This window comes from Numenius arquata, chromosome 1 (assembly GCF_964106895.1).
Source record: "Numenius arquata chromosome 1, bNumArq3.hap1.1, whole genome shotgun sequence".
Taxonomy (NCBI): domain Eukaryota; kingdom Metazoa; phylum Chordata; class Aves; order Charadriiformes; family Scolopacidae; genus Numenius; species Numenius arquata.
The window spans coordinates 61406800-61429417 of record NC_133576.1 but is presented as its reverse complement, the minus strand read 5'-3'; the positions used below and the strand labels follow the sequence as shown (position 1 = coordinate 61429417).

At 38.3% G+C, this 22618-nt stretch overlaps 1 protein-coding gene across 2 annotated transcripts in view; it reads left to right on the top strand.

Annotated features, from left to right (window-relative positions):
- The window catches only part of TBL1X (transducin beta like 1 X-linked), a 201419-nt gene that overhangs the window by 178269 nt on the left and 532 nt on the right, over positions 1–22618 (top strand). For both annotated transcript variants that reach the window (XM_074147899.1, XM_074147980.1), the window contains 9 exons: positions 6476–6617; positions 9473–9536; positions 9640–9737; positions 11309–11369; positions 15585–15706; positions 17151–17225; positions 19355–19482; positions 20610–20775; positions 21329–21430. In XM_074147899.1, the coding sequence (XP_074004000.1) occupies positions 6476–6617; positions 9473–9536; positions 9640–9737; positions 11309–11369; positions 15585–15706; positions 17151–17225; positions 19355–19482; positions 20610–20775; positions 21329–21430 (958 nt within the window). The remainder of the gene's footprint in view (positions 1–6475; positions 6618–9472; positions 9537–9639; positions 9738–11308; positions 11370–15584; positions 15707–17150; positions 17226–19354; positions 19483–20609; positions 20776–21328; positions 21431–22618) is intronic.

The window sequence follows — 22618 nt, the reverse complement described above, 5'->3', positions numbered from 1 at the left end:
ATACAAAAGATCTCCTTTAGCCCTGTCATCTTAAACAGTGTACTTGTTAATAGTAAACTTATCCATTGTGGTATTTATTTGAATTCTGTGGAGAACAGTCTGCAGGTGATCAGGTAGCACACCCACATTATCTAAAGGAAAATTGATGGGGAGAAAAGGATACCATACAGAATTATTCTTTAGGGACACCTGGTGGCACGTGAGATGAAGTGAAGATACTGCTTTATTCTGGAGAATATCTGCACAGCTGAAATTAGGCATCTACTCAAGTGCTGTGTCCCTCTGCAGGTACCTACATCTCTCAACTCGTTACACAGGGAGTTAAGACTCTTACGTATAGGTGCTCGGACCTCATCTGTTGGCTTTAGCATTGGTAACTAGTATCGGCTCGCCACTCTGCCAGTGCTGGCCATACTGTAGTGCTTCCCTAGGACCTGTGGTTCACAAGTGCATAGTTTGAACTGCGGACCATTTAATAAACCAGAGGATGTGCTGCAGTGACAGAGGAACCAGTGGGTGTTTAACTTTGCTGCAGGGTGCTGAGCACTGGTAGGTGGATCCCTGGGACAATGATATCTTACACTGCTTCAGGTAAACCCAGACGGTGATAATCAGAACCATTAGTGAGATGTCTAATGGAGAGTACCATCTCACTAGCCCTTCAACTAAGCTTTACCCTTCAGTGTAATAGGTCTTTCTTAATAAGCTTCCCTACTAATTTTGGAAGCACATAAATACATGCATGGTTAGAAAGTACCATCAGGTGCTGTGTCTCACGCAGACTAATGGCAATGCAATGAAAATGCAAATAATTTAGAACCATGCATCTTGATGAGATTTTACCCTGCTCGCAAGAAACAAAGTATGTGGTGCAGTTAGCCTTCACGTAATACAGCAGCAAGTGCCTAATGAAGCTTCCATGACTGAAATGGCATAGAATGCACAGCAGAAAATGAAACCAAAGGAAGAGAGTTGACTGTCTGATTATGCCACTACAAAGATGCATTTGATATGTCTGGTATAATGACAATGCAACCTAACATCTATAGGTAAACTATGTATTATGGCAGCAATTAAGCGAGGGGGAGAAATTCCCCGAGATGCACACTATGCTGCAGTTCTGTTTGCCTTGTACAAAGTAATACTTCAAAGAAGAATACTGCAGTTAGTCTGATGTGAGAACACCGAATTGTTAGATTCTATAATAGCCATATTGTGCTGCCCAGTCTGTAGTTTTCTTCTGTTTTCCCATCTGCCTCATTGTACCCATCTGTTGTCTTCTTCAAAAATACGTAGAAAAACCTAACTATTAAATAAAGGAAATAACACATTTGTTCTGTTTATAAAATGCCTAGCACAATCAAATCTCAATTTGAGGCAAAGTGTTTTCTTCAAGCCTTGTTATACAAGCAATAAATTTTTCTAACAATTAGCAGCAGTTTAGATGGCAACCTGATGTAATCTTCAAAGCACTAAAAGAATATTGCAGGTTCACAATCTAATCTGAAGCAAGCTGTGTAGGGGGATTTGTTTGTAGAATGAATTACCCCAAACTAGAGCATTGGTTTCCAGATTTAGTGAGTATCCCCCTGATAGAAAGGGATTTTGATATTTCATGTCCCATCTACTTAATTGCTATGATTTTTTAGGGTGTGATGGCTAGCACAGGAATATTTACTCTCTGGATTTTGTAAAGGGCTATTTTTAAAAAAAACAAACATTGGAGACAGGAATTTCTCTGATCAAATAGCCAGAAAAAATATATTCTGCAGCTGCTTTTCCTCCTCCACCACACCCATAACCCTTAAAGTGGAGGATGGAGGAGACTAGAGATACCAGTAAAGGCTATCAAAAGCATGACTGTTACCAAACGCTTGTGAGAAGAATGCTTAGATGTTAGGAATGGAAACTTTGTAATAGTACACTGAAGTGAATACATACAGCCATGTAACAGGTTTAATTACCCTTTATGAAGGAAATCAACATTCCAAAAGAAGTAATTGCATATATTGTTTTGGACAGGTTAAAAAAAAGTAGATGCTTGGCCAAATGTGAAGATTTGGCCATTCCTGGCCATAATTCCAATTTTGCTCTTAAAATCCAATTGTCCTCTTCTTCAAAGACTGATTTCTTCCATGAGATATCTTTCAATATCTAAGTTTTAATTTTATGACACATGTAAATTATTACAGATGGTTATGTTCCTTGGGTAGTGCAGAAACCCATTACAGCTATGTCCACATTAGTAAACTAACCATGCCTGGGAATATTCCTAGGCACTGAGGCCAACTGGCACAGAACGGCCGGTGTCTGTGCTAGCAAACTGTCCTGACTGCCAAACAAACTGCACGTTGGGAATTGTCCCTGGACCGTTGTAACCACCAAGCCATGCCCAGGAGTTATTTAGAGAGAACGTTAGGGCCCAGAGCAAGAGTGCTAATTAAAACAGGCTAGTGAATAACCTATCAGTTGGCTAGCGTAGGTGATCATGGTCCAGTGACCCAGAGTGTTCCTGAACATGCTTGAATTTCCTAGTATGGAAGTGGATGGACTGTGAATGTCAAGGTTGCCAGAGGCTTAAACTCCAAAAGCTTTATTAGTTGAATTTAGGATGCTCTCTCTGCACGTTCAGCTGCTGCTTCCAAGAGCGTGCTCTGTTCTGTTACATCCAGCCGTGCCCTTCAAGTAATTCTCTTAGCTGTGAAGCAGAGGGAACTGGCCTCATTCCCAAAACTCAACAGTAGGTTTCTTTGCTTATCTTTGCTGATCTGTGCCAACCTCTTTCACACAGGGGAACTTTGTCTCTTGCAGAGTGCTTTGTGCACCTTCGCTCCCTCTAGTCAGCAAAATAATTAGCCGTAAAAGCTGTTGTCCAAGGTCTTTCAGTTATGGCTGTGTCTCTCAGAAACAAGAAAGGATGTTTCTAGGCCATCTCCTGTCATCATCTCTGGGTTTTATATAACGTTTTGAGTTACTGTATTCCTCATATCAGTGGTTTAGGTTCTGTTGTGAATTACCTTCCTGTATGATCCTTTTGAATTACCAGGTCAAGTGGTTTGATTTCAGACACCACCCCCTAGTCAGTGCCAGGTGTTAATTCTGCTAACTGGAAGTGCGTATTCATTAGCAGGTGACTTTACTGGGGCCAGCTTCCTCATTGCATCAAGTCAATTAATGCAAAGCAGTCAGCTATTAGGTGAGGTCGAGCTGAATAACCTGTTGTAGGTAGCAATGTTGTAGAATCAGTGGGACAGAGATCTCCCTCTGGATACCTCAGAGGCATTTCCCTCTACTGACTGCCTAGGAAATGTAAGCGCTTACTTTAAGAGACCTACTTTATTAAGGAAAAGTTAGGTGTTTAAAGTATAAGGAACAGTTTCATTCCCTTTATGCTTTTATTAATCTCTTTTAAAATAATAAAAAGTCTAACCTGTTTGAGACAGAAGTGTTAAATACACATTAGCAATATTGCTTATCAAAATAACAGTGATTATAAGATTTGCAGCTGAAGATTAGAAATACGGAGGTTCAACAACCATCTTGCAAATTTTTTTACCCAACTGCAGCTGTTTTAACCTCTCTGCTGATAGTTATGGAATGGAGATTTTATATGTCACAGTAAAAATTCCGCAAACATTTGTCCACCTTGATTCACGATTATACTGGGACTGGAGAGCACGAAATAAAATTCTTTCAGAACTAGCCTTCCTAAAATTTGGCAGTACTCTACCCTAGGGCAGAACAGTATACCTATTACTCAAGTGTTCATGACTTGCATGTTGGAATGAGCTGCTTTATCATGCAGATAGAAATGCTTCTGTGGGCTAAGGAGATTAAATATCTTTCTGAATTGTGCTTGAACTATGGTCCTCTAATAAGGCAAGGTTCACTGAATCATTCAACAGAAATCAGAATACTTTCCAGAGCAGAGAATACTCTTTTTTTTTTCTCCCAGCAACAAAAGGGAAGACACACAAATACCCCTGCCACACACTGGTAGGCTTATAAAGCCTCTCTGCAGGGACACATAATAGCTTATGTAGCCTTAGGAAGAAGAAAATGGAAAAACAAAATTAAAATACTGGAAAATAAGATTGCCCAAGCATCGCCAGAAAACTGACTAAATAAAACTGTTGAAAAACAAAACATAACCCTTTTAGAACTAGCAAATAGGATATTGTGTTTGATAGCCAAGTGGCTGAGTACTTTATTCACAGGGTCCAATAACAAACTGGATTATTACAATGAGAGCAGGAGTGGCCCAGAGTCCTATATAGTGGAGAAGCCAGTGCTCAAGGAATTTCCTACTTAGCATGTTAACCAATAACCCAAGCTTATGAAAGATTTACTCCCATTCCCATTATTGTAAATTATCACAAGTAAAAATGTTCCTTAACTTCTGAGCCTCATGATTTACTTCATTCATTTTCTGGCCAACACGCGCAAAATTGTTGTTCAGTTTTCCAGACCTCTGAAAAATAAGGAGTTATATTACAGTCACAGCTCTGTATGGTGGCAAAAATTATCCTGATTTTAATTATTTTATAATCGCTAAAGTGAAAGATTTGTGCCAAAAATTCAAGAGTCGCTGTACAGCAGTAGCTCGTGGCTAGGCTTGCAAAGCCCTGGCCAGCCATCACATGTGAGCTTGACACAAAGGGTTCAGAGGAGAGCAGGGCACATTCCCCAGGCGTGCCGTGACCCAGCAGAGCTCAAGGCCACTGATAAAGGCAGTGAGGTTTTTGCTTTTACGGCTGAACTGTTGTTCATGTAAAATTTGGCTAAATTATTTGTAAAATAATACACAAAGATCAATCAAGATTGATACTTAATTGGTCAATATTTGCACTCGAAGACGTGTTTAAAATTTACCCAGTATTTTTAGTAGAAATAATTAAAATGTTTTATTAGAAGACCCGTAGAAAATTTAATATTATTTTGTGATGGACTTCCTTTTGAGTAAAACATGGGTTATCAAAGCAAAAATGGATCTTAGGTTTTTAGTCTTCGAAGAAAGACTTTTTCTCTTTGTTATTGTATAGGAAAGGAAGTTCTAGTCATTACTTTAAAAAAAGGAAAAGCTAACTCATCAGGTATATCCAACAGTGAAATTTCATCTTGACTGTATGAATTATTGGAAATTTAAGAGAGATCCTAATTCTCCTCCAAGATTATACTTACTGCATGTAAATGAAAATTACCCTCTGGACAAAACAAGCAGTTCAGGGTACTTTGATTGTTTTGATTGTTGTTATTGATTCTTTAAAAAAAAGCAGGGAAGGATGGTGGGGGGTGAGGGCAAGAGACAAATCCCAGTAAACTAGAAAGCATAATATCTTCCACCCTGTTGCAAATTGATTTCTGACCTTAGAGACATTTTTCACTGTGAGATTTATATAGAGTGAAAATAAATATATTATTTTACAAGCAGATTATGATAACCTCTTCACTTCCTCCTCTTCACTTTTTCTAGACAAAATCAGTCTTCCTTCAGTCTGCAATAAAAACATCTCCCTAGAAAATATTTGGTCTATAAAATAGATTAAAATCCTGATGGTGTCTCTGTCTTGCTCTATTATGTTAATAGTTATTTTGCCACTTTTTCAGACAAGGTCAGCTAAGCGGCCAAGCTACAGAAAGCAAAGGACCATGTCTGTAGACATGAATTTAAAAAATGAAATTAAGATTAATTTTAAAAATTAATTTAAATTACCTTTCTACTTTCCTGATCTTTAGATTCTCTGGTTTGATTTAATGCTGAGAGGCTGTGTTCTGGTCTGTCCTGAACAGAAGTACCTTATGAAAGGGGCATGGCCAAATTCAAGGCAGCCTAAAGTTCACCTCCTGCTCCTGCCGTAGCTGTCAGAGGAACCCAGGCAGGACCAGGGAGGTGGCGCGGCAGCACCTTTGTCACATGGCTAGAGATCCCCTTCCCCGAGGCTGCTGCCAAGGTGACACCTGGCATCTCTGCAGATGGTGACCCCGCGGGTCCCATCGCGCCGTGATCAGAGCATATGGCAGCTCCGGGAGAACACCAAGGTCTCGGCGAGTCATTGGGAGCTAATGTGACTGTGCACCCTTTTTATGTGTGGCACGTAGGCACACCCTTTGTGTTTCTGTCTTTATCGGGATCTCCACAGTGTTACTCTTGCAATGTTGAATTCCCCTGGACTATCTCAGTTATGGTGGTATCAGCTTTAGGTATGAAATGCAAAATGTAGCGAGCAAGCAAATGTATTTTAGGTAGAACTGTTCTGAATAAAGAAAAAGGTGATGTGGATTTAGATGATATGTATAATTTAAATATATATTAACTCTTTTTAAAAGGTATACAGAGTGCAGGAACTGTTAAAAAGAAAAATTACTTTATAAAGGCTGTGATGTTCTCTCAATGAAAACAGAAATGGAGGTTTTTACATTGTTTGCTGGGTCAACACCAAGAGGAGTTTTCATCTCTGCACAATTGCTTTTATAGATCTGGAGACTCAACAGCCAGAATATGGAATCTCAATGAAAACAGCAACAGCGGTTCCACTCAACTAGTTTTGAGGCACTGCATAAGAGAAGGAGGACACGATGTCCCCAGCAATAAGGATGTGACTTCATTGGACTGGAATGTAAGCTAACTTCTAAGACTGTGCATGGTTTTTAACTGTCTAAATTTAATTCAGAGGCAATTACAGCTGCTGCTCTGTATCTTTTATATCTGAGGTGGCCAGAAGCTCTGTCCTAACCTACTGACCTCTTGTTTCAAATACTCATAATAGGCTGAACTTTCCCCTATATGCTGTAATTTTCCAGGACTGTTGCCATCTTCACGCTTAATAATGATATATTTATATCTCTGTTTTAGGAGCATGGGTAAAAATAAACTTAGCCAACTTTAAGCATGAAAATTAAACAAGCAATCTATGTAGTAATGAAGCCTGATTAATAGGTTTTTTTGCATCTCATAGTTACTTTGTTTTGGCATGTAAGGAGATATAAGCACCAGTGATACTTTTTCTGAGGTTGGACTATCAAGATCAAGACGCTCTCACATTTGAATTATGCTGTGCAAAGCAAAACATGTTCACATTATTGTCTTTATCTTGGCAGGAGCATGAATAGTCATTCTCTTTTTCCCTACCCACCTTCTAGGTGGCACTGTTTTGCCCGATCCCTTTTTTACTTTCATCCTGCAAAACCTTCTATCTTAGATAATATGGTCCTGCACAGAGAAGGTGGAAGTGAGCAGAAAGGAGAGATATTAAGAATCCCCAGTGTCTGGGCACTATCTTTGGGTGGCTCTGAGGCTGTTTCACATCTCCTTTCTGCCACCAAGCATTTTAAAAAGAACTTACAAGACCTAGCAGGAACCTTAATTAATTTTGAGATCACTTGCATTCTGTCTGCTTTGCTGTTATTATTACAGACAGCATGATCGCATTAGTCTTGTTTTTGTAGGAAAACAGATTAAAAATTAAGTACCAGAAAGAATTCTCAGCAGTTACATACAGTCTCAGTTGCTGGCCAGAGACAAAGATTCGATTAATCTTTACTGCAATATTATTGTCCTTCAGGTGAGCTAGGTGCTTCACAAAAGTAAAAGATAATGCCATTGCATAAATCAACTTCCTCTCTGTATTGTATATTTGACACAATGAAAGAACTTGGTGAATAGTACAGAAAGCAGAGGTAGGTTAACAAAGCAAATAAACATGAAACTCAAGAATGTTCATTACTTCTTTCCTGTGGATATCATGGTGAAGAAAAATAGTTGGGAAAAACTGAATTGAGGAGTAGGAAAAGAGTAATTGAAAGAGGAAAACATGCAAAGGTGCAAAACAGTTATGAGAAAAGTTGTCCAAAACATACAGGGCATCCTCTAGTAGTTCCTGTAATAGTTCCTTACCTTTCAAGACTTCATCGATCACTGATACTTCACTTGCATTGTGCTAGTACTTAATGTAGGGAAATGTTCCTAATTTAAACACTTGAAATGCTTCCAACTTACTTTGAATATTCCAAAGAATGTGAATTACCACTTAACAAATTTGGATAAGCTGTACATCTAGTCCCTGAGCTTTCCTTCTCTTTTCTCTTTTTGCTCTTATCACCTTTATTCTGATCTGTGGTCCAGATAACTGTATATTACAGTGAAGTTGGCTTAGGTTTTGATATTTTTCCCCCTACATCACTATACGTTTGAGTTAAACCTACAGCTGCTCTTACTGTTTTTGGAGGGTTGGAGTGGACATATGTTCTAAAGGATTATTTTATGCCTTTTCCTGATTTTCTATTCATGATGCTAGAAATGCCATCTGCCTTTATTGTTATTTAGAACGACAATATTAATCATATTTCACTATGAAATTTTAACACTGGTGATATTAAGTCAGTTCTTCTCTGGTTTATGTGATTTATGTTATAATAAGAAAGGTTCTTTCTAGAGGCCATATTCAGATTGTGTCCTTTGGTACCAAGGGAGGATTCATCTCCCTTAGATTTAACCATGTAGATTAAGTCAGCAGAAGCAGAGATGTGTGCCCTCGTACTGGTCTGGGCAGAGCCTAAAGCAAATGGGATCATTAATTACACTCCAGAGGTGGGTGATGCTGTTAGTTATATAGGAGACTAGGTTACTCTCTTAAACTGATTCCTATCTTCTGGATGTCTGGAGGTAAACAGGATGAATCTCACTGCTAATCCAGGTCCTTAAATGTTTCAAAACTAAAGGCCCAGCTCTGACAGTACCCACTTCACCCGGTTGCAGAGTTGAGTTCCTTTCTAATTATTCTCATTCTGGCCCAATAACTCCTGCAGAGGAGGTATCCTTCAGTGAAGGGCTGCCTCCAGCAGAATACATCTACTTTGATGATTACAATTCCTGGGCTTTTTTTTCTTCTAATTGGGACCCAGGAATCCAACTTTTCTCAGGCGGTCCATCATGGTGCTGTGCCTCTGATCATGTCTGGGAGTCTGTGTTTAGACAAGTAGGAAGCAGCTCCTTTGTGGTAGATAGCATTCAAGGTGTTGACTGTGAGTGTAGGTGACTTAGGTGTTTAGGTCCTTCTTTAAAGTGTAGGTGCCTAAATTTCACTGAAATGGGATTTAGTCAGGATTTAGACGATCTGTTGATGTTTTATAGGCTTTTTATGTCTAAGAAGTAGTATCTTTTTGTTATCGGGAAGGAACCCCATGGAATTTGTTATATCTTATTTTCTCTTTCTAATCCTTTTGATTAAATTACTCATCTGACGGTTTAGCCCAGTATTTCACAGTATGTTAGAGGATTTTATTTCCTCTTTGCTGACTGCAGTAATAAACCTTTAGTTTAAATCATAGTATAAGCTGTCTCAATGTGTGGACTCAAATTTCCCATAAATCCCAATGCACCAACCTTAAAAAAAAAAAAAATTAAAAGGAAAACGTTTCATTGAACCAGATTTCATCTAGTATCGACTGTTGCCATTTTTGTATATCCCAACAGAGTGACGGAACACTATTGGCTACAGGCTCGTATGATGGTTTTGCAAGAATATGGACAGAAGATGGTAAGTCAAACAACATTTATTGTTCTTAATCATCGAACAGCAGTGAACTATAATTTGGCTAATTTGTAAACAAATTGTAATATTAACCTTTTCTTTATTCTAGGTAACCTTGCAAGCACCTTAGGTCAACATAAAGGTCCAATATTTGCCCTGAAATGGAACAAAAAGGGGAATTATATTTTAAGTGCTGGTGTTGATAAAGTAAGTTTTAAAAATACATTATTCTAATACATAAATGTGCTGACTCTGTAAACTTGTGCTGCTAAATTCCATAAGATTATTTTTTTTCTCCTCCAGGCATCCTGGAGAGTGTACTTTTCTTTAATATGTTTTAGTGCGTGTTGATTACATTTTAGAGGCTGCATAAATGTGTACTATTTTTATGTAAAAGATTTTACTTAAAAAAAAAACAACTCAGCCCCTGTGTAAAATTGCATCATGAATGTTTCTCAGTAAGAAAAGAATTGTTTCCACTACTTATGTTTATAGTTTTGTTGACTAACTATTTCCAGAAAAGAAATTATATTAAAGATACTTGACCTTTTAGCTTATCTAATTATTGAAACACTTGTATTTGAATAAAATATATATGACTTCCTATGCAAATATGCAAAAAAATGGTAGTTCTGAACTCCAAATCAAGCAAAACATGGTAGTTTCAGCTGAGTGCATATTAGAGACTAAAATGAACAGATGACTGCTGATGATGAGCACAAATCCATTAAAAATGAAACCAGAAAGTACACAGCATTCATGTTGTCTGTCTTTCGATGTCTAAAAATTAGATCTGTACATCATCCTTGGCTTCCTTTATAGAATTTGGAGAGAAAAATGGCACTTCCGAGTGATGGGTTGTATGGCCAAGATGGGTTGTGTGGCCTGTGTTGCAGGGAGATGCCCTGATAGTGCTCCTCTCCAGCAACTGACAGAGGGAGTCTAGGGAAACTAACTCAGGCTTGTACATCTGATTTGTAGGCTAGATGAATTCCTCTATTTTCACATACTTGTGAAAATGAGAATTTAGTTTTATTTCTTTTAATACTGGCTTATATTCAGCTACACTTGTCTCCCAATGGTAGTTCCATTATTCTGGCAAACTTATCTTCCCAATAACAGCAGTGATTCTTTAGATGATCCATTATCAGGAAGATGAGGCATCCTTCATTTATTTTCTGGAAGTGTATACTCCTAATATATTGACAATTCACTCCAAAGGTGGTACTGAGCTCTACAGGGTAGTTGCTTACGTGCGCTGTGAGTATGGATTAAACCTCTAGTAAGCAAATTACACTTCAGTCCATCCCACCACAGTGGCAAGCAGTGATATGCTCTCTGCTGCTAGATAAACATTTCACTTGGTGGTTTAATTGTTAGAAATGTAGTATTGTGTAGATTTGGAATATAATTCAATTTGCATCTTTGAAAAGGGGAAAAAGTCTTTGAAGAAGATAACTTGAAACAGCTGTAGGAAAATGCGTATTAAAAATGGGTAGTGCTGTCATCTAGCATTATTCAGACAGAGTATGCCCATCCTTAGTAGTTATATTACTTCATGAAGGGGTGATACTTCCTTATCTACACTTAGATTATTATTCTGTAATGTTTGGAAGTGATTTCTGTTTTTTCAGCTGTTAAGCGCACAAGGCTCTCTGCAGTCAATAATTTTATCAGTCCATCTTTTAGAATTGCTCCTCAGTGAGGGTGCTGTCTGTTTGTTTTCTCTGAGCTGAACAGTCACTAATCTTTTTTTTTCCCCCTTCCTTCGGATGCAGACAACAATAATTTGGGATGCTCACACAGGAGAAGCTAAACAGCAGTTTCCTTTCCATTCAGGTAATTTCTGCATAAGTCTTGGTAAAATGAAATGCAGTTTGTAATGCTGTCTGTGTAATTTGTCCTTTTGTAAAAACCTATCTGCCAGAGGGAAGTTTCAACCAAGTTTTTTGTGCTTTAACTATCCTGTGTATCATGGCTTGTGGGTTTATTCTTTTTTCAGAAAGATTGGCTTCTGTGAGAATCAGCTTTGAAAGTCAAACTGATTCTAGGAAAGGATTTATACACCAGCCACGCCTACCTAAATTCTGAATGATTCTGTCATTTTCTCTGTGCTTGAATAGTAGTACCAACTGGTGATTTATGAAGAGACTAGTCAGTGGAGGTGTCTGGGGTGTCTTCCACTCTTTCTGCTCCTGTTGCAACGAAGCTGACTTGAGACAGAGGCAAACAGATCTCTCATGCAGCTTGCATTCACCACTGCAAGCTTGAGGATCCTCAGGAATTTCTTAGTTTTTCATTTTGACTTGAAGTTCTTCAGTATTTGCTTTCTCTGTCAGAAGTCAGTTGCCAACTTTGAGTTTCAAAAACTCGCTGCACCAAAACCTGGCATGGATAGTCATTTGTAGATCTGGTCTGCTTCAAGAATACAGATGTCACAGATACTAAGTAATCTTGAGCAATACACAATCATTGACGTAATCTTAAATTTGCCTGAGACCAGACTTGTAGGATGATGACTGAATTCATGATCCAAACTGGTTAAGTTGTCACAGTGAAGCATTTTTAAGGGGGCGTAGTCAAACTGAGTTTAAAACCACCAAAACATTCCAGATTCTGATGCTGGAAATGTTCATCTTCCTGTGTGCTCACTGTAACTACTCATTTTTTTAATACAGCAGGCTTTCACAAGGTGCTTAATGGTGTTTAAAAAAGTATATTTTACCACTCATTTTAAAACGTTAATTTGCGCATGCTTTTCAACTCAATTTCTAGTTGTTCTCATTCTCGCATTTTCACATATGTTACTAATATGCAGGAGCAATTGAAGTGGTTATTGAACAGAAGACAAGAAGTATGGCCATGCACACAGCAGATCCATACTCTGCATTTTTGTCACTCATCTTCTTGCTTCTTAATTCAACTGTCAGTTTGGAGGAGTCAGTGTCTGCTGACAGATTTTCTCACTGTGACATTTATTTATCTATCACAACTGTTCCACAAAAGCAAACTTTGCACTGTATAGTGATGTAGTTAATGAAACTCTTAAGCCTTCTAATCCTTAACTACTGATCTAAGTTGTTGCAGATTCAGAACTTGGCTGCCCTTTCAGAGTCATGTTCACTGACATGTAGCTGTCTTAGCAGTGATGTGCATCAAGGACATAGCACTCCATTCCCCTTTCAGCAAGCTGAAAACTTAACTATGTCTTCCAGTGCAATATGCCAATGTCCATCTGCATTCATACATTTTTTTATAAAAAAATTTTTGCATCTGCTGTTTGTCTTTGGACCATAAGACATGATTGAAGTGGGGATGTGGAGAGGCTAATTTTTTTTAATTATTTCATACATGCTTTCAAAGGGAAGTAAAGCAGTTTGTTATTAAGGAAATTGTTGATAGGCCAAAAGCGTACATCTAACAATAAGCCCTTTAAGATCAGCTGGACCCTTTGTTCTCACATAAGTCTAAAGCCACAAAGACCTTGTCCTCCTTGCATCACTTACTCACCAGAACAAAGTAACAGTAATTTCCTTCCATATCTGGAATCTGAAAATCTTGTCTACGCAAGGATTAAAGGTGGCATTTTAACAATTAAGAGCTTAGTCTAGACAGACTACCGTTCCTTTAACACATACTTGTGTGGTGTACTTCTTTGCAGACTTCTTTGAAGTCCAGAGATGGTTAGCCTGGCAATAACATAAATTTTTTACTCTCTGCTGCTTTACAACTTGTTTAGTTTACAGCCATATGGACAAAACTGTCATGTTAAAGTAAGGAAGTAAAGGAAGACTCCTTTGTCTACGTCTTTATCATTAGTGTTCGCATATAACTTTAAGGTTTTATGGTCCAAATATGTAAGTAAGTGGGTAAGTTGCTTCTAGGGTTTCATTATTCTTTGCAAAACTGTGAGTCATCGTAGGGCATTTGATCAAAATATGCATTCACAAAGCTTATTTCTTTAAAGTGGAGTGGAATTAATCCAGTTTTCACATCTACTGATAGATGAAGACTGATGTCTGTGCATGCAGGAGCAAATCAGTTAAGTGATACACAATAAGAGGTATTTGTGTGACCCAGTTTTCAACATCTAAGTACTCCGAATCACTCCCTGCAGACACTTAATTCTCTCCACTTCTGAGCTTCTAATTCTGAATCACACCTAAATTTGATCAGAAAAAGCTTAAATTAACTGATAATTATTGTAACACTTTTATTGTTGGTATTTATTTTAGCTGTATTTCTTAAGGGTTTGTTGCCGCTTTTATTAGATGACATCCTAGTTGTTTTTATGCAACTGGCTGGTATCCTGTGGTTTTGGAGACACTTTGGCAATTTGATTACTTGCATCAAAAAACATGTTTGGTTGTTTTTTCCAGACCATATTCTGTAGTTACTTATCCAGTAAACATATGATTAAATATACTAATAAATGATTCAGTATTAATTATCAACACTGTATGATTCAAATTATGCTGCAATGCAAATCCATTGCTTTAGGTGCCAGTAGCTCTCAGAAAATTACTTTTCAATTCATACGTATCATACTAGATATTAGCCCCGAAGGCATATTGCTATTAATGAAGATAGATTTTTGTTTGCTCTGAAACAGTAATACGAAGCTTGCAGCATAAAAATAAAGACAAACAGGCAGTTAGAGAAACAAAATCCTTTTTTGTTTCATGATCCTTATTTGTGTTCATTGGAAATCTTGGAAGTAATCTGCCTTCCTCACACAATTTTCCTTTATATTTCTGCAATGTAGAAATCCCTTACCTCTCACTCAGAATTATTGAGCTTTTTCATTAATATTCTAAAAAATATTTTTATTTGAAACAATTTCAGCCCTCCGTTCTCATTTAGGGAGCTACCTGATGATTTAGAACATGACGTGGTTCAGTCTCATTTTGCAGTTCATAAAAATTATTGCAGGAAAAAACATACTTAAATGTAAGAGGCTTGGCAGCACAGATATCTTTTCACCTCTGTATTACTAAAATATTTCTCTGAACGTATTTGAATAAGGCATTTCTTGGTTTCATTTAAATGCTAAACTTGTATTGTATTGTTGCCACAAAGAGATTCAACTTTGCTTCCTATATGCTGGTCTCATTCTGACACACTTGCTTCTCCCAGGAGTGTGCTGAGAATGAAGATTTCTATATTTTAGCAAGTCTTACGTCATCCTCTGGAGGGCAGCTAAACTCTCTCCTGAGCAAAAATCCAAGCAGCAGTTACACAAACACAAGCAAGCTGTATGTCAGGAGTTCCTTACCTCTCCTGCACGTGCTTTTAGTCTGCAATGACATGCTGTTAAAGGGTTTTTTTTTTGGTTTTTTCCACACTGTTTGCAAAGTGTGTGTCTTGCACACAGATACTAGTTACATGTTCATGTGCTATCTGTGTACAAAGTTCATTACTTCAATCCTAATTAATGCCAAACCCTCTACAGAAACTCTTCCTCTCATTTCAGATCAGCTTTATCAATGTCTCTATCTTAAATCAATCCCCAACTAAATTAAACTGAATATAGGTATTGCTAATCCACATGTCTGCACAGAACGGTAGGTTTGTATCGGTGGCTGCATAAAACTAGTGCAAAGGCTGATGGCCACCTGCTGCTTCTCCCTCCCGTGTGTTGTGCCTGGCATTCACAGGAACAGTTTTTTTAACCCAGATGAAATTATCCATGCTTTTTCTGGATTAGTTTTCTTCCAGATTCTTTGCTGAGCTGGCTTACAGAGGAATGAATGGTAGAGAAGTGTCCAACGGGGAGGGTGGAGGCAGATTGTTTTGCCGCCTCTTACGTAACTTCACCCAAAAGATTCTAATGAATAGGTGCCAGGCAAAGCATCCAGATTACCCACTGCAAGAGAAAAAATAATTTGTGCCCTTCCGTCTGTCCCTGTCATCCCTGTAACTGGTTACAGGTGATAGGCTAAGAACTAGCTCTTAGTCTGTTTGATCCAGATGGGTGACAGGAGGAAAATGATTTGGGATAACTGTTTCTTAGCTGTGTTGCCTGATGTTCCTTCCATTGTTTGTACTTCACAGCTCCTGCTCTGGATGTAGACTGGCAGAACAACACTACTTTTGCCTCCTGCAGCACTGACATGTGCATTCATGTATGCAGACTTGGCTGTGATCGTCCCGTTAAAACCTTCCAAGGACACACAGTAAGTTTAAGAAGTCCAAAATGTTAGAGGTAAAGTCACAACAGCATGTTACGATGATGGCAGATGATGTGGTTGCAGGGTGTGTTCTAGCACCAAAGCTGTTACATCCCATTGCTTCCCTAAAACCATATTTCTCGGGAGTGACTCACTGCCTGTGAGAAGGGATAAACTGTTCTACATCACCGTAGGAGGCAAAACCTGCAGCTTAAACAGTGATACTATTTATAAGTAGCATGAGCTGCAGACTAAGGGCACATTAATAAATAAGATATTTTTTTTTCCATTGGCTTAATTTCCTTTAGTAAATGAGAACTATGAATAAGGAGAGAACAATTTACCTCCAGTCATTGTTCAGTTTTAGAATCAATTTCATCTAATAAGATTTATTTAAGATCTATTCCCCCCCCCTCTTTTCCAGGTGGTATTTAATGACTGTCAAAGGCTATTTTTTTTCTAGCTTTCGTTGATGAGAAAACTGCTGTCATGTACTGACCTGTAATTTAGATATTAACTTGTAGAACTTGCTATCTCCCCACTGCGGAAAAATTAGCGTTTGGAGACCTTTAGCCAGTCTATGGTTAAACTGATATTTCACAATGGGTTGTATATTCCTACCAACAGACTGGTGCTTTTTATGATTATATGAAGTGCACCGTTTTGCACATGATCTAAATTTTTACTTGAAATATCTTAATTATGACTGAAGCATGTAAAATGGATAAAGTGAAATCTAAGTATTTTCCAGGATTATTTTCACTGAGACCCTGAGCCAATTTATGTTTTTAAAAAACAATCTTTCCCTTTTTATGAAATGCTTTTTTTCTTTATATGTATGACCCTCAAAAAAGCACAGGAAACTTATTGATTACCAAAGGGATACACTAGGCTTAATTAATTACAAACTGCTGTAAAGATTGATAGAGAAAGCATCGTAAACTATTCAATATTTCATGCTGGATTTCATTTGTACATACGCTTCTGTTTCAAGAGACCAGATTTGGTGTAGAGCCGCATTACTAAGATTAATAAACTCCACAAAACTTTACACCCCACCAGTATTTTCTACTCTGTGAGATCTCTGAGATCTTCAGAATATTAACTGAAGAAATATCTCAATTTTAGAAAGAAGCTAAGGCTGTATCATCAATCGGTCTTGTTTGAGGGTTTATTTAAATTCTAGCATATGAAGAAAGGGTAAGAGAACACGTATCAGAAGACTCGTTGTGTGTATTGTTCACAAACACAAAATGGTTCCCATTCCTAAATGACTCTTAAATAGCATGTTAACGGAAGCAGCACTGGTTTTGTTCACCCGTAAAGCAACCAGGGCTGTAATTTGTGATTGAACTTGTTGCATGCATAAGCCTTGAGTGCCCTCTGCTGGGTGCCCAGTACAATGCAGGTAACTGGAATATTTACTTAATAAAGTCACTCTTTATTTCAGAACGAGGTTAATGCAATCAAATGGGACCCATCTGGCATGCTACTAGCATCTTGCTCCGATGATATGACATTAAAGGTAATATAATTTCCATTTCTGCTGTTCAAAAAGTAAAGACAAAAATTATGTCTCTTTTTTAATCTTCTCCGGAATGATGGTACTGTATCACTTAAAACTCTGCATGAGCAATAGTTTCATTTTGCCCCATATTTCTTAAAGCTAATCTGAAAGATTGAACACAGAGAAGCAGCCACTGGGAAAACTGAGATATCCTATCCAAATAAGTGTTAAGAGACTGATACATCGCTGTCACAGAATAGTCATAATTTAAATATATGCATATATATACGCCTGCTTGCCTGTCAACAGAAGCACAATCCCTATGCTAAGAAACAGTGTATTGGTTACACTTTGGAAAGAATATAAAAATAAAGTTTTCTCTCCCTTTGGAATCTTTTTTCTGAACATAATTTCATTGCAGCCATTTGATTTTTATTTTTTTTTATAGTCTTGGACTAAGTAATGAGAGACAATATATAAATTCAGAGCCCACCAAAAATCTGAATTGCTCTCTGAAGACCCCTCTCTTTATCCGTTCACTGTATGGGAAGCCTAAGGCAGCTACGCTGCTGATGTACATGCCTCTGTTACATGCCTGAAGTTAGAATCATAGATTAGTTCAGGTTGCGAGGGACCTTTAAAGGTCATCTAGTCCAAGCCCCCTGCAATAAGCAGGGACATCTTCAACTAGATCAGGTCGCTCAGAGCCCTGTCTTGAATGTTTCCAGGGATGGGACATCTACCACCTCTCTGGGCAACCTGTGCCAGTGTTTCACCACTCTCTTCATAAAAAATTTCTTCCTTATATCTGGTCTAAATCTACCCTCCTTTAGTTTGAAACTGTTACCCTTTGTTCTATCACAACAGGCCCTGCTAAAAAGTTTGTCCCCATCTTTCTTATAAGCCCCTGCTAAGTATTGAAAGACTGCTATAAGGTCTCCCCAGAGCCTTCTCTTCTCCAGGCTGAACAACCCCAACTATCTCAGCCTGTCCACGTAGCAGAGGTGTTCATCCCTGTGATATTTCTGTGGCCCTCCTCTGGACCTGCACCAACAGCCCAGGCTCCTCTCACTCTTATTCTCCTGTCTCAGCCACACTGAATGAAGACTATGTCCACACAGAAATAGCTGTATGTTGTAACAGCAAAGCCCCTCTGCTATCCTCAGCCTTGCCTGTTTTTAAAAATCTTCAATGATGGAGACTACAAATCCTTTTCAGGCAATTATTAATCTTTTTCCTTTTGAAATCATTCCTTTTTGGATTAGTTTTTTTCTCTTTTTTTGGAATTCTTGATACTCTCCTACAACTTCTTGGAAAATGTTGCCTGTTAGCTGTAGTGCACAGCTAAGCTTTGTGTAACATTTCCAAAAGCAGGCTCAGGTATGCTGATGAAAATTCGGCATAAGAGCACACCATTTCCCTCATAGCGCAGATTTAAAACGAGTTAAATCACTACTACATTTTTGGTATCTCTCTGAAACTGACCGACTACATTTGTGCTATTATCCCTGCTGTGAATTAGCTCCATCTTGTTTTCTCAGTTAGCTGAAGAAAAGATCTACTAAATTACCTGTCATCTCTGTTGAGCATAATCTTTATCTCACGCTAAAGTGTTTGGCCATGCAACAGTGCATAAATAGATAGTCTTGTTCCATTGTTAGTACTGTTAAAAACATCAGGAAAACAAATGGAGTTAGGAGGGAAAGGAAATTTTGATGTGGCTCAACTGTCATAAGAGAAAATTATTAGGTTCTAAGCAGTTATTGAAACTTTATTTTCATTCTTTAAAATGACTGCTGTTGCAATGTGTGACAAAGTTAAATTTCTCTAGATGGAGTAGCTTAAGTTTCTGCATGAAAATACAGTTTCAGACTATGGACGGTACAGCAACTATTTAGTTGTTCTTGTCTATTGAATAAATACTATTAAATATGTAGCTCTTTCCCATAGAGGGGTTATTCTAACATGTGTGCGCATTGTAGGTGCCGAACTGCTACCTTAATAAAGTTAAATTATGTTTATGTGTATGCATGTCTGTCAAGATCTTAAATGAACAAATGGTAAGAATAACGTAGAACTGAAATAATTCATCTGAGAAGATATTAGTAACGTTGCCATTTTTCCCCTTCATAATTACTCTGACTTAGATTTGGAGTATGAAGCAAGATACCTGTGTACATGATCTTCAGGCTCACAGCAAAGAGATTTATACTATCAAATGGAGTCCTACAGGACCAGGCACCAGCAACCCAAACTCCAACATCATGTTAGCAAGGTAAAAAATAAACCTCTTCCTTTTGCCTACAAAGAAGGATCATCTTTCTGACATGTAACTCCACTGTCGCCTTGCCGTCAGTCTTCTTGCAGACAATGCCAGTGAATCAGGGGTATGGATACAAAGGGGAAGGAACTATATTTGAAAAAGGAAGAAGAAAAAGAAGGAAAATGGCATCATGTGATATTTAACAGCTACCTTGATAAAAGGACTGTAAATTTGGCATTGCACCTTCACATCTGACATTCGGTTGTTATGAATGAAAGTACTTAACGAGGCAGATGGCAGCCCGTTCAGCCAGTTGGAATGTGTTCTAACCAGGGTCATGCAACTCACCTGGGCCAGATACTGACTATTTTTATAGCCCTGTTAACTAACAGACAAAAGCTTGCATAATCTTTAAAATTCCACTTGAAAATATGTTCAAAATTGGTTTTTGAGTTTAGGAAATATGTTTACTTATAGAATACCAAGTGATGGTATTACCTTGGGATTATCAAATCAGTTCATGGTGTATTCAGTTTGGGGAGGAGTTGTATCAAAGCTGTTTTATTTATTTTGCTCCTTAGTCTGGAAGTGCACAGGGAAGAACTTTGCTTTCTTGGAGTTGTTTGTTTAATATTATTTTTAATACCAATTATTTCCCTTGCCTTTTTCTAAGCCCACAGTTTGAGATTTAGATGGATCATCTAAAAAACATCATGGAAACAAAGTGAAAAGAATCACAGTTCTAGAGAGTTACAGAATGCTAATTCATTAAATAATGCAAAACCATTAGGAATAAGATTTCTCTGAAACCATTTACCCTCTTAATGACAGTATATATTTTACCTCCCTGAGTAATATCAGGTAGAATCTCAAAAAGCAGGAGCTTGACCCTCTTAGGGCTAGCTAGTCATCTGATCCTGTATACAGCACCCTGAGATAAACTCAAAGGTTCCACATACAAGAATTGAGTTTGGTGGATACAGTTCTGTAGTGAATATTAGCTTTTCTGTCTGAAACATTATTTCTTGCTTAGCCAAGGAAAAAAAAACTTGTTATTCTCTTAAAATGTTTACATATCAAAGTAGAAATTGATTAACACTCAAATTAAGACATGCTTGTGATTGAACGCTTCTTTGCAGTGCTTCGTTTGATTCCACTGTTCGGCTGTGGGACGTTGACCGAGGAGTCTGCATCCATACGTTAACAAAGCATCAAGAGCCTGTCTACAGTGTAGCTTTTAGTCCTGATGGAAAATATCTAGCCAGTGGGTCCTTTGACAAATGTGTCCATATATGGAATACTCAGGTACTGTTTTGCTTCGTGTGAAGCACGTCTGTTTTAAAGGCCACATTAATAGGAAAAGCTTAAATGGAAACTGTATGTGCCCCTGTAGCGTATGACCTGCCAGCCAAGGTGAACCTGATTGTATTGGCTGGTACAAATCCCAGCATAACAGTTGAGTCACTCGGGTGAAGTGAGGTGACTGTCCAGAACATTTCTGCTCAGGCTTCATTGTATACTCAGACACCAGCATGCATGAAAGTAGACTTAATTCTGGATACTAATGCCTCACAGCCTGAATTAACAACAAAGTTTAGAAAAGACCACCTCAGCCTAACTCCCCAGGCTTTCACTGTTACAATGTTGAAAAAAACAGATGTCCAAGAGTCCTGCTGTAAATTGCTTTCTGGAGGAGCCTGTTTCTCATTCATTCACCTTATGGAGATGACCATAGTCGGGTGATGTGAATAGCGCCCCCTCACCATCACTCTCTTCTTTTTAACGTAGTGCCATGAGACAGAGGAAAAAAAAAGGAGAACCTCTATATCAAATGTTTGCCTGCTGTTTTGCTTTGTAGAGTGGAACTCTAGTACATAGCTACCGAGGCACCGGGGGCATCTTTGAAGTCTGCTGGAATGCTAGAGGAGACAAAGTGGGAGCAAGCGCATCAGACGGATCGGTAAGGAGCTTTACACATTGTAAATGTTGAGTGGAGATTACTCTTCTGGAGAGTGTCAACAAAAAACCATACACGCCATACTGCCTTCTCTGGGCAGAGCTGAAGGGTAGGCAGCTCAAAACAGAAATAAGTAGTTCTATGGAGTATATTAAAAACGCTCCTGCTTTGGAAGGTTTTGCGTACTAGGAGACGGTGTTCCGATTGGACATGAAGAATGCTTGTGGAATAGGTGAATGTTACTGAATATGGGAGCGACTTTTAAATACATTTTCTGTCATTATTTATCTCATCTGCAAATTTTTAATGAAGGTCAGGTAACAGCAGCCAACTCAGTAATAAACAGTTGTCCTGGGGATTTCTAAGTTTTATATCATAGAAGTTTACCCTTGAATAGTTCCTAAAAGAGAAAGTTTTCAGCATGATGCCCAAAGATTTCATCACTTGGTAAAGGAGAAGTATTGCTGGAGAGATCATGATTATTCATTACTATTTTTGCTATTAATGTTACTTTAAAAAAAATTCCATTGTAGCATGATCAGCTTGTGAAGGACACACAGATGTTATAACACAATCTACAGCTTTTTAAAATAACTTTTCTACATGGCTGGCTGGCGTAACTACTTTAGAGTGGTGTTTTTCAACTGGTTTTAACAAAGGGCACACCTACAACATGGTTCGGTTGCTTGAGCTTAGTTGTGCCATTTGAGATGGTGCCACGCCTGGCTTCCAACGGCTGCTCCAAATGGGCACGTGTCCGCTCTAGGTCCTGTGTCATGGTTGCCAGGCCTGTGCATCTAGTTTGGATGTATTTCAGAAATGAAATCATAGAATCGTCTGGGTTGGAAGGGACCTTTCAGATCATCGAGGCCAACCGTCAACCTAACACTGACAAAAACCATCACTAAACCATGTCCCTCAGCACCACATCTACCCATCTTTTGCAGCCTGTTCCAGTGCCTGATAACCCTTTCAGTGTAAAGATTTTTCCTAATACCTAATCTAAACCTCCCCTGGCACAACTTGAGGCCATTTCCTCTTATCCTAATGGACCTCTTGTCCTAACGTAAGTGGACACTGTATTCAGGCAACTATATAGAGCCCATATGCTTATCTGGGATGTGCCACCAAAATGGTTCTTTGTAATCCAATGAAAGCTCAGCTAAATTTTAAATGTATGGTTTTCACTTG